Below are 13,163 nucleotides of genomic sequence, written 5' to 3' on the forward strand. Positions count from 1 at the left end.
TTGTAGTGATATTTTTAACGATACTTCATATGACAAAGAACTTTAGCTCACTTGGTAAGCTGCTGTACTCACGCAGTTGCAAGCGCTGGTTTTTTCCCTGGGGGTAGGGGGGTTTCAAGAATACTCCCCCAGTATCCCTGCTTGTCGTACGAGGCGACTAAAAGGGTTGGTGGTGGGTTAGTGCCCCACCCCGTAAAAAGAACTAACTAAAAAAGCAAATAAAGCGCCTCGGACCCGGACGGACCATACGTTGACGACTAAGGAACAGACAAAGGACATTCTGAGGCTAGGAACGTGGAATGTGAGAGGAGTGAATGATGAAGTGAAAGAGAGAGAGATTGTCCAAGTGCTTGAGGATGCAAAAGTGGATATATGTGGATTGACTGAAACTAAATGGTAAGGTGAAAGGATGAGAGAATGGGAATACGGTGTAGGGATATGTGCGGGAGTCAGTGAGAATGAGAGGGCAAGAGAGGGAGTATGTCTGATGATAAGCAAGAAGTGGAAGGAGAATATAAGAGAGTATGGAACAGTGGGTGCAAGGATTGTATGGGTGAGGATGAAAGTAGGTATACAAGCATGGGCGATTGTATGTGTGTATGCTCCAACAGAGGATCGAGTGTCAAGAGTGAAAGATGAGTTTTGGGCGAGAGTAGAAGCATGTATGGACAAGTTTGAGAGGAGCGAGAGAGTGCTGTTGATTGGAGACATGAATGGCAAAGTTGGGAATGTACGAGTGGATGGAGTGGTTGGTCAGTGGGGTGTGCCAGCTGAAGTAGATGGGAATGGTAGTGCTTTGGTGGACATCTGTGCTGGTAAGGGGTTGGCAATAGCCAACACCTACTTTCGTCATAAGATGATCCACCGGTATACATGGAGAGTAATGAGGAGGATGGATGGTGAACTTGTTGAACGAAAGGCAATGATAGACTACGTGTGTGTGGATGAGCGAATGAGAAGACCAGTGTTGGATGCAAGGGTGTGGAGAGGGTGGGGGAATGGAGTCTCGGACCATCACTTAGTGATGGCCAAGGTAGAGCTGCAAAGAAAGTGGTTGAGGAGGCGAAGGGGAAGACAGGAGGAAGCAGCTCCTGTGAGAAAAGTGGAGAAATTGCAAGATAGTGAGAAAAGGACAGAGTATAAGAGCATAGTGGAAGAAAGATTGGGAAGGTATGAGCTAGAGCAGATGGAAGGGGTGGAAGACGTATGTAAGATATTCACGGAAGAGATAAGCACAGCGTGTGAGGCAGTTTGTGGAGTGAGGAGGAGATGCAAGGGTGTGCAAGGGACAGCATGGTGGAATGATGAGGTGAAACGAGCTGTGGAACAAAAGAAGAAGGCATATCGTGAATGGTTGGCGAGTAGAGGTAGGGGAGAAGATGAGAGAGAGAAGAGAGAGGTATATGTGAGCAGGAGAAGGGAGGATAAGAGACTGGTGAAGGAGAGTAAGAAGAAAGTGGATGAAGAGTTTGGGAGGAATCTGAGTGTGAAATGGAGGGAGAGTTAGAAATTGTTTTGGAAGGAGGTAAAGAAAGTAAGGCAGTGTGAAAGGAGAAATAGTAGGGGAGTGAAAGATAGGAATAATAGATTGTTGGTGGAGAAGAGAGAGAAATTGAGGAGATGGAAGGAGCACTTTGAGGATTTGTTGAATGTAGAGAGTGAGAGCAGTGTGAGTATAAGTGGTTGGGGAATGGCTGGGAGAAGAAGAGATGAGAGGAGGGAGGAAGAGATCAGTAGGTCGGAAGTAGTGGAAGCGATGAAGAAGATTAAGCTGGGAAAGGCCCCAGGAATTGGTGGAGTGTGTGGTGAAATGCTTAGGTATGGGGGTGAGATTGTTGTGGAGTGGATATGGAAGTTGTGTAGATTGGCTTGGGAAGAGGGAAGGGTTCCAGAGGACTGGAAATCAGGTATAATTGTTCCTCTGTACAAAGGAAAAGGGGAGAGAGAAGTATGTGGTAACCATAGGGGTATTTGCCTTCTTAGTGTGACTGGTAAAATATATGGTAGAATACTCATTGATAGGGTTAGGCATATGACAGAGGAGCTAGTCGGAGAAGAACAAGGGGGCTTTAGGAAGGGAAAAGGGTGTGTAGATCAGATATTTGTTCTAAGATGTTTAGTGGAGAAGTATCTAGAGAAGGGAAGGAAAGTGTATGCTGCCTTCATGGACTTGGAGAAAGCTTATGACAGAATAGATAGGCAAGGTATGTGGAAGGTATTAAGAATATATGGAGTGGAGGGGAAATTGTTGAGTGCTGTGAAGAGTATGTACGAGGGAGCTAGGGCTACGGTGTGAGTGGATGGTGAGCTGAGTGAGTTCTTTGATCTCAATGTGGGACTTAAACAGGGGTATGTAATGACTCCATGGCTGTTTAATATATATATGGATGGGGTTGTAAAGGAAGTACAAGGTAGGGCAGTGGATGTGGGGGTGGCCCTAATGAATGAGGGTGAGATTTGGAAGCTTCCAGTGTTGCTGTTTGCTGATGATACAGTATTGTTGAGTGAAGATGAATGGGAGTTGCAAGGTTTGGTGAATGAATTTGGGACAGTGTGTAGGAGGAGGAAGCTGAAAGTTAATGTAAACAAAAGTAAAGTTATGGTGTTTGAGAGGAATGAAGTCACAGAGTGTGCAGTGAGGTTGGATGGTGAGGATATGGAGAATGTGAGTGCATTCAAGTACTTGGGTAGTGTGATGAGTAAGGATGGAACTTTGGGGGATGAAGTACGTGAAAGGGTACAGCAGGGAAGAAAGGTTGTCGGTACACTGAAAGCAGTGATGAGAAATAGGGAGGTGAGTATGGAAGTTAAGAAGTCACTGCATGATGGTATTGTGATCCGTACCCTGACGTATGGAAGCGAGGCGTGGACATTGCAAGAGGGGAACAAGTCAAGAGTGAGAGCAGTGGAAATGAGTTACTTGAGAGGAGCATGTGGAGTGACGTGGAGAGACAGGTTGACGAATGAAGAAATGAAGGAACGTTGTGGGGTAGATGTGGATGTGGTTGAAAAGATTAGGAGAAATACACTGAGGTGGTTTGGACATGTGGAGAGAATGGAGAATGAAAGACTGACTAAGAGGGTGTATGTAGGTGAGGTGGAGGGAGGGAGAGGGAGGGGTAGACCGAGGATGAGGTGGAGGGATGGAGTTGAGAGGTATATGAGGGAGGAGGGGGTGAGTTGGGGGGAGGGGAGTCAAATGGTGGGTGACAGAGTGACTTGAAGGCGTTTTGTCTGTGGCCACCCTTTGCGGGATTGGGGCGTCGGGCTATAGACAGATAGATAGAATATGTCACTCATCACTATAGCAAACCATTCAGCGAGGTGGAATTGGTGGTACTTACGTCTACCAACCATCTGCAGTTTTAATTACATCTTTGTATTCATTACTGTTCACATCCGTCAAAACTCATGCAGTAACTTTCTGACCGACTGAACGACCCTAATGACTAATAGGCAAAGAAATTAAACAAACACTTTAACAGCCAAGAAATCTTTTGTGTATACAGTACTTGCGTATTTTCTCTGCATTTTAAGCCACCCCTAAATTCACATCCAGGACAATGTCAAAACCAGAACTAACCAAGCAGCAAGTTAGTGAGAAGGAAGTGGCCGAGGTGATTGGTCTCCATGGTGATCTCGAGGCCATCATCAGTTAACTTTCTCTTTGGTGATCCAAAAATCCCCGCGTTATTCACCTGAAAAATATAAACGGCAACTGTCAGTTCCATATTATGCCTGTCAATTTAATATTATCACAGTCTTGTGCACTGAAGGTAGATGACCAAGATAGGAGTGTGGTGGGGTTGTCACTTCAGCTGGAGTAATCAAACTACTAGAGGAGGGTGTGAAAGAGAGAGGGGTAACTGAGCATGAGGGAAAGTTGGTGATGATATTCTTTCAGTTGAGAAAATACAGTTCACTAAACTTTTGCATTCCGATTCGACCACCACCACCGGCACACAACAATAATTATTTTTAAAAAATTATAAACAACAAATAAAAGGTAGTTTGGCATACAATATTTCTTTTCTTAATCCTTGGCATATTCTAAATATTACATTTTGATGCTAAAAGTCTAATACACTTTAGCTTTTTTTTTTAATCATTGCTTTCTCGCATTTTCTGTTGATTTTCTTGTAATATCAAATTGGAAATGTCAGTATTCTTTAACATTTTATGTTCATAACAAACACGAAAGTATCAGAGATACTGAAATTCATGAACTTTTAACATGTACAGTTTTAATTATACCAAGAGTGTAACAATTCAGTTTCTTCATCCCCCTATTAGGGAAAAAAAATAAGAGAAGCAACTCACATTTAGCTGCAGCATAATTGTTTTCAACATAGAGAGCAAGACACTGAGCTTCTAAATTTTGTGTCAAACCATGGAAGAATGCATGTCTTATTATACAATACAACCACATGTACAGACTTTACTGTTATATACATAAAAATTAAAAACAATGCTGGAAGATTACAGTAATAAAGTAAACATTATGGAAGGCCTGTGAAACCTGTGACCCCCCTTTACCACTGGAGTGCATCACACAGCATAAGAATTTCATAAGTCTTGTTCAGTGCAGCACAAAATGTCCATACGGAACATGCGTAGTGCAGCAAGTAAGATCGTAAGGAACACGCTTGGCACGGCGGATTAAAATCAAACGTAGCATGCATGGAAGTCAGCAATGCGACTCTCTGTCTAATTCATGGGTACCCTGAAGCCTCAAGTGTGTCACCCACATACAAGGTGTCCTTGGAGGAAATGGTGTAACTTTGGTAAATGATAGATGAGGGAATTCTGAGCAAAAAGTACTATATTAACATGGTTCCAAACCTTGACCGTTAAGGAGCTACCTTTCGGTGAATTATTAGGGCGATCATTTTTGCCCATAAGGTGGTCAGTTAATGTACCTCCGCAACCACTGAGATCTGGACTCATGTTAATATAGCACTTTTTTTTTTTTTTTTTTTTTTTTAATACTTTGAATTCAGTTATCTATAGTTTCCAATTCCCTTACTTACAGGTCACCCCATTATCTCTATACTATATATATACAAGCAGTTTACATATGTACTGTAAATATATATATATATATATATATATATATATATATATATATATATATACGGTAATCACTCTAATATCCGGACGCCCAATATCCGAACATCCCCACTATCCGGACATAAGAATGTTTCATACTGTACTTTTTTCCATACTATACTCACCTCATTTCACTCTTTAATGTCCTTTATTGGTGTATATAGGGTGTTAGGAGCTATGCATGTGCAGTAGGAAGGTGTTTTTCTGAGTTAGGCTAGGTTAGGGTCAATAAGTACCAGTCCAGGAGCCAGTCACCAGAATGTTTATCATTGTATGAACCTACTTCTAAACCCTCATTTTATGTTTCTTTTGCATTTATTTCAGTCATTTATGTGCCTTATTGGTGTGATTTGGGTCTTAAATAGGTGCTATGCATGTCCAGAGGGAGTTGTATAGGTGTTTCTCTGAGTTAGGGTCCATAAGTACAAGTCCATAAGCTGGGACCCATTATCCGGACAGAACCAATATCCGGACCTACCTATGGCTCTATTACGTCGGATATTGGAGTGATTACTGTATATATATATATATCTGGAGCCTCTGTGGTACAGTGGTAGAGTGTGCGTTTCGCACGCTGGTGAGCACAGGTTCGCCTCCCGCCAGAGTTGTAAAAACTTTGGGAAGCGTTCACCAAGCCACTTGCTACTTTGGCGGACACAAGGGGTAATGTGGTTGAACCAGTGTCACATACTAGTATGCTTGCACCCAATCGGCTTAAGGCAGACCAATTACACTTGGTTCACAGACTACACACACATCCAAAGCCACTACAACACTACAATCACACTCACAAGCACTTCTCACCCTACATACAGTCTCTACCAGACAGCCTAAGCCACTAGGTAGAGATACATTGGCTGTATCGTCCCTGCTTCGGTAGGGATAGGCCGGTCCTGCAGTGGACCACAACGGCTGATGATGATGATGATGGTGATTATATATATACAGTATATATATATTGCCAAACGCCTCAATCCCGTTCGAGGTGGCCACAAACAAATCGCCTCCACGTCGCCCTGTCCCTCGCCATGTCACTGCCCTGCTCCCAACTCACACCCCCCTCTCTCACATACCTCTCCACCCCATCCCTCCATCTCATCCTCAGCCTCCCCCTCCCTCTCCCCCCCTCCACCTCACTCACATACACTCTCATTGTCAGTCTTTCACCCTCCATCCTCTCCACATGGCCAAACCACCTGTGTATTTCTCCCAAAGCGGGCCGAACAGGGTAGTACTCCCGAGGGGAATGGGAATGCTGGTGATAGGGAGAGCTGGAGCTCCTGTTTCACTAGCTATCTAACCATCCCCCTTTGCTGACCTTTTCAGTGTGACATTAACATGGACAGTAGACCAGCATACTCTTCCAAACATTTCCTCTAACTATCTATGCACTACACCACATGCACTTTACATTTCACACAACGTATCCCACTACGTTACAGGGGTTGGCGCCAGCAAGGGCATGCGGCCAGAAAACTTTGCCCCCGCTACCTAATGGCGGACTTCTGGGGGGAGGCGTGGCGGGGGTTCCGCTGGTATAGATCGTGGGTCCAGGGTGAGATGGGGCTCGGGCCTGTGCTAGAGGGTACAGGGTATTGCGGTTCCCAGGCTGCCGCTTACGCCCAATAGAGAGGGGCCCGAACCTGGGAGTAGCGCCCCAGGAGGCTGCCCTATCAGTGGGTGTATAATGGCGGGATAGTTGCAGTGCCAAGGCGCGCTTGGAGGGTGTCCCTGCAGCTGTCCTGGCAGGGTGCCCGGGCCATTACCACAGCCACTGGTAAGCTGGTGGGCTAGGGGTCCCAGATCCATTGCCTGGACCTGGGATGTGCAGTGAGTGGGACCTGTGCTATGTCTGTCCCCCTTTATTAATACTGAAGATGACAAAACAAAATAAATTTCAAAGCAAGCCTGAGGACAGTAAATCACCCATGGGGATGAGGGTGGGTTCATGGAATGTGGGAAGTTTGAGGGGAAGAGCAGGGGAAGTAGTTGAGGCATTCAGTAGGATGTGGGTGGATGTGGCGTGTTTGCAGGAAGTCCGGTACAGGGGTGGATCAGCCAGAAATATTGTTGGGAAGGACTGTTGCTATAAATTGTTTTGGCAGGGGGGGACAGATGGATATGGAGGTGTTGGTGTGATGATTGCGGAGAAATGGGTGGAATATGTTATGAATGTTTTAAGAGTAAGCGATAGGATATTGGTAGTGAAAATTCTGTTGGGTAGAAAGATAGCTGCAATTATATCGGCATATGCTCCACAGGCAGGATTGGATGAAGCAGAGAAAGATAGATTTTGGGATGATTTAATACGTGTACTGGGTGGTACATGGGATGATGAGATAGTGATTTTGGGAGGGGACTTAAATGGTCATGTAGGTGAAGCAGCACAAGGTTATGAAGGAGTGCATGGGGGATGTGCGTATGGTCTAAGGAATGCAGAAGGGGAAAGGATACTAGAGTTTGGGGAGGCAACGGACATGATTATGTGCAACACATATTTTAGGAAAAGACAGTAGGTTAATTACGTATGAGTCTGGGGGAAATAGCAGTCAGATAGATTATTTTCTGGTTAGGAGGGCCAATAGGAGGTTAGTGACGGATGTTAAAGTTACAGGAAGTGAGGAGTGTGTGCAGCAGCACAAATTATTGATTTGTGATATGGTGCTTAAAGAACAAGTGATGAAAAAGAGGACTTATGTACCTAGGAGGAAAATATGGAAGCTGAAAAACCAAGTAGTAAGGGATGCCTTCTATAGAGAGTTGAGGAGAGTGGTGGCTGAACAGGAAGCTGTAGACAGAGGCGTTAATGAACAGTACAGAGCCCTCAAGAACAATTTCTTGAGAGTTACTGATGTAACATGCGGTTGGACAAGAGGACCACCAAGACATAAAGTAACTTGGTGGTGGGATGAGGGTGTAGAAGCTGCAGTTAAGGAGAAAAGAAGGCTTTTCCGGGAATGGAAGAAGGGTGGTAGCAAAGAGAAATATTTGGCTGCCAAGCGTAGGGCTAGAAGAGAGGTATACAGGGTAAAGTCTGAGACACAGAGACTATTACTTGATAACCTAAATCACAGGGAAAGGAAAAATATGATATTTAGGGTGGCAGGTCAAGTGAAGAGGGATAATCGGGATATTATAGGTGAGCAGTGTGTGAAGAATGATGAAGGAAGGGTAGTGGTGAACAGTGAGGATATTAAAGATGCATGGAGAAAGTATTACAGTCAGTTGTTGGATGAGGAGTTTGACTGGAACAGGGAAGATTTGGAGCCAGCAGATCCAGTGTCTGGCCCTTGGCCTTTGATTGATACTGCTACTGTGAGTGAGGCAATAGGCGGGATGAGGGTGGGGAAGGCAGCAGGTGTGTCTGGGTTGACTGCCGAATTGTTGAAGGCCTCAGGCGATATATGGGTGAGTTTAGTCACTGACCTGATAAATAGGATTATTTATGTGTGTGTTGTCCCAGATGATTGGCTGAAGAATGTAACTGTAAATGTGTATAAAGGGAAGGGTGATGCCCTAGAAAGAGGAAATTATAGAGGTATAAAGCTTTTAGATCAGATAATGAAGGTAATGGAGAGAGTTTTAGAAGGTATGATTAGAGAAAGAGTGAATATGGATGAGATGCAGTTTGGAATTATGTCAGGTAGGGGAACCACTGATGCTATAATCATTGTTTGACAGCTTCAGGAAAAATATATTGGTAGGAGAAGGGATCTTTATTTTGTTTTTGTTGATTTGGAAAAGGCCTTTGACAGAGTCCCTAGAGAGGTGGTGAAGTGGGCAATGAGAAAGCTTGGCTTGGAGGAGTGGCTGGTTAGGGTGGTTATGGCCATGTATGTGGGTGCTCACACCCAGGTAAGAGTGAATGGAGATTTGAGTGATGAGTCTTCCATTAATGTTGGTGTGCATCAGCGGTCAGTCTTGAGTCCCATGTTGTTTATCATGGTACTTGAAGCCCCTTCACGTGACTTTAGAAATGGACTCCCGTGGGAGTTGTTGTATGCTGATGATTTGGTGTTGATTGCAGAGAACGAAAGGGAGGCAGAGGAAAGGTTTAGGAAGTGGAGAGATGGTATGGGGCACAAGGGTTTAAGAGTAAATGCAGATAAAACAAAAGTTATGATATCTAGGGTTGGTGGCGGTACTGTCAACGACGAGGGAGAGTGGCCATGTGCAGTTTGCCACAAGGGTGTGGGAAGTAATTCCATCTTGTACAGTATATGTGATAAATGGGTGCATAAGAGATGTAGTGGTATCAGAGGTAGACTGTGAGATAATGCTGATTTTATGTGTACGGCGTGTCGGGGTGGGCAGGTGGAGATTGTCAGACGTGAAAGAATTGAACTTGCTGGTGAATCTCTTGAGTGTGTGGAAGAGTTTTGTTATTTGGGAGACATATTGTGTGCTGGAGGTGGGGCTGGAGCTAGCTCTGTGGCTAGGGTGAGAAGTGGTTGGAAGAAGTTCAGGGAGCTCTTGCCTCTCCTGACATTGAGAGGACTCTCCCTACGTGCTAAGGGGTCTTTGTATGCAGCATGTGTTAGGAGTGTAATGCTGTATGGTAGTGAGACCTGGGCAGTGAAGGAGGAAGATATTCGCCGGCTCAGACGTACAGAAATGACAATGATTAGGTGAATGTGCAGTGCGTCCCTGAGTCCAAGGCCTGGAGGGGCTGGGTTTACGATGGAAGAGATGAGAGGTGGGATGGGACTGGAGTATATTGGTGTTGTGATGAGGAGGGGTAGATTGAGATGGTTTGGACATGTGGAGAGGATGGAGGATGATAACTGGGTGACGAAGGTGAGAAGTGTTAATATTGGGGGTGGGGTCATGAGGGGTAGACCGAGAAAGACATGGGACGAGGTCATTAAGTGTGACCTCAGGGTTAAGGGACTGAACAGGGAGGCTGCAATGGATCGTGCAGCATGGAGAGCCGCCATTAGGTGATCAAGGCCGACACACGCAAGCATGTTGGAGCCTTTAAAAACGAAACGAACAAAACGATCCACATGCACACCACAACGCTCCTTTATATCCCCATTTGTCAGCCTGTCTCTCCATGTGACTCCACAGGCTCCTCTTAAATGAATCATTTCCACTGCTATCACTCTCAACTTGTGCCCTTCCAACAACGTCCAAGCTTCACTTCCATACGTTAGAGTTGGTATCACAATGTTGTCATATAGTAACTTTTTCACTTCCATGCTCACTTCCCTGTTTCTTATCACTGCTTTCAAGGAACCAGCAACCTTTCTTCCCTGCTGTACCCTTTCATGCACTTCACCCTCCAAACCTCCATCCTTACTCATCACACTACCCAAGTACTTAAAAGTACTTACATTTTCCAATTCCTCACCATCCAACCTCGCTGTACATTCACTGACTTCACCACTCTAAAAGACCATCACTTTACTCTTCCCTACATTCACCTTTAGATTCCGTTCCTTACACACCCTCCCAAACTCATCCACCAAGCCTAGCAGCTCCCCTTCGTCTTCACTCAACAACACAGTATCATCTGCAAACAACAGTACAGGGAGTTTCCAAACAATACCCTCTCTCACCAGGGCCACTCCAATATCCACTACCCTACGTTTTACCTCTTTTATTACCCCATCCATGTACAGATTGAACAACCATGGAGACTTGACACATCCCTATTTCAACCCAACCTTCAAAGAGAAAAATTCACTCAGCTCACCTCCACAAGCACTGCAGCCTTAGCACCATCATACATACTCTTCACAGCATTCAACAACTTTCCATCTACTCCATATATTCTTAATACTTTCCACAATCCTTGTCTATCCACCCTGTCATATGCTTTCTCCAAATCCATGAAACCTGTATACAACTTCTTTCCCTACTCTAGAAACTTTTCCACTAAAGATCAAAGAATGAATATCTGATCTACACAACCTCTTCCCTTCCTAAAGCCTCCCTGTTCTTCTCCAACTAATTCCTCTGTTCTTTCCCTAACTCTGTCAATAAGTATCCTACCATTCACTTTTCCTATTATACTAACAAGACAAATGCCCCTATGATTACCACACACTTCTTTTTCCCCTTTTCCTTTGTACAGGGGAATAATTATACCTGACTTCCAATCCTTCGGGTCTCTTCCTTCCTCCCAGGCCAATCTGTACATCTTCCACATCCATTCTACTACTATCTCTCCCCCATGCTTCAACATTTCACCACACACTCCATCAATTGCTGGGGCTCTCCCCAATTTAACTTTCTTCATTGCTTCCACAACTTCTATCCTACTGATTTCTTCCTGTCTTCTCACCTCCCTCCTTCTCTCAGCCATTCCCCAGCCACTTATACTCGCATCACTTCCATCCTCTATGTTCAACAATTCCTTAAAGTGTTCTCTCCATCTGCTCACTTTTTCTCCTTTCTCCACTAGTAATCTACCATTTTTATCTTTCACTCCCCTGCTAACTTCACTTCCACCCTGTCTTACTCTCTTCACCTCTTTCCAGAACATTTTCTTACAATCCCTCCATTTTGCACTCAAATTCCTTCCAAATTCCTCATCCACTATCTTCTTACTCTCTCTTACTAATCTTTTTACCTCTTTCTTTCTTTCTACATATAACTCTCTCTTCCGCCTCTCAACTTCTTCCACGCCCGTTTCTCATATATATATATATATATATATACAGTACCCTTGTGTCCAGCACGCGTTAGTCCAGCAAGATTCGAGTCCAGCACGGTGAGCAATTAACCAGTATTATTTAATACGATTTAATTACTGCAACACGAATGTGTTAGCATAACACGCACAGAGCTCCGAGAAGTGGGCCAAATCCGCAGAGTTCACTCTAGCACGATCACCCCCGGTCCAACACGGCCATACTGGACATTCCCATGATGATGATAGCCAATGAAAAACTTCTGATCAAGTAGCCTTCCCCGCCCGCTATCGTGACGTGATCGTGATGCCGCCCAATTAAAAACACTTCTGGTGTCACGTGATGTTTTCTTTACATTTCTCTCGCCACAGAGCCACTCAGTCGCATAATTGCATTGGAAGGTGCTTTTTTCTTGCTGCATTTTCTGCCCTTGTTACTGCATTTTACTCTGCTCACGATGCCTAGGAAGCCTTCTGAGAACCCCAAGAAGCGTCAGCACCTCCCTCAGGCCACCAAGCTAGAAAGCATCGAGAGGAAGAAGAAAGGGGAGAGGAAAGTTGACATTGCCAAGGCCTACGACATGAATGAAGCCAACGTGATCATAATAAAAAACTTAAGACAAGATCCTGGCGGCCGAAGGCTATCACACAGCACTTCATACCAGGTTTGCCGAGGATACGATGGTAAATCGGAACGGTAACGTGGTAAAATTGCCGATGATACCACAGGCATTTGGAATTCATCTGGATGGATTCCTGCCTAGGATACGATGGGGAATACAGTGTGACCAAAACCCAGGTGACTCGACAGAGAATGTATCGTACTACAGCATTGAACATTTAGCCTGACACTGAATACATATTAATATTTTAGAATGAATATCAATCGTTTTGAAACCCTTCTCATCGGCGTGCGTACCAGTTTATAAACAAAGTTGCTTCTCCTTATTCTCTACCGAGTCAGCAACAGCGATCACTTTCCACAGTCACGAGACGGGGCTCTGGCAACAGTGTGAGAAGCATGCACTTTGCCAAGGATTACAGGGCTAGGACAGGCAGAAGCAGGACCTTCCATGGCTGCAGAAGAAGATAGTGATTCTGAGTGTGATTTCGAAGGATTTATGAGGGAGGTTTGATTTCGAAGGATTTATGAGGGAGGTTTGATTGCGAAGGATTTATGAGGGAGGTTGACGAGGAGCAACAGCCATTACCCGCTAGCGACGCCAGCAGCCATCCTCCGGGGACCCAGTAGGACTAACTACAGTCTTGGATACCACCTTCCATTCCCAGCAAGCCCACCAACACTATCCTAAAAGGTTAGTTATCATTCATAGCATAGTACCATTTATTATAATTACAATAGTACCAATATATGTATAGGTATATGGTAGGTATTTAGGGTGACTTTTCCGAGGGT

The 13,163-nt window shown here is 44.6% G+C and overlaps 1 protein-coding gene across 1 annotated transcript in view; it reads right to left on the bottom strand.

The window, feature by feature from the left end:
* The window catches only part of LOC145415366 (retinol dehydrogenase 13-like), a 252,244-nt gene that overhangs the window by 89,609 nt on the left and 149,472 nt on the right, over positions 1 to 13,163 (bottom strand). The window contains exon 4 of the mRNA XM_080284650.1: positions 3,584 to 3,698. Coding sequence (XP_080140776.1) covers positions 3,584 to 3,698 — 115 coding nt within the window. The remainder of the gene's footprint in view (positions 1 to 3,583; positions 3,699 to 13,163) is intronic.

This window comes from Coenobita brevimanus, chromosome 102 (genome assembly GCF_032717465.1).
Source record: "Coenobita brevimanus isolate Jiangsu-jjx chromosome 102, ASM3271746v2, whole genome shotgun sequence".
Classification (NCBI taxonomy): Eukaryota; Metazoa; Arthropoda; class Malacostraca; order Decapoda; family Coenobitidae; genus Coenobita; species Coenobita brevimanus.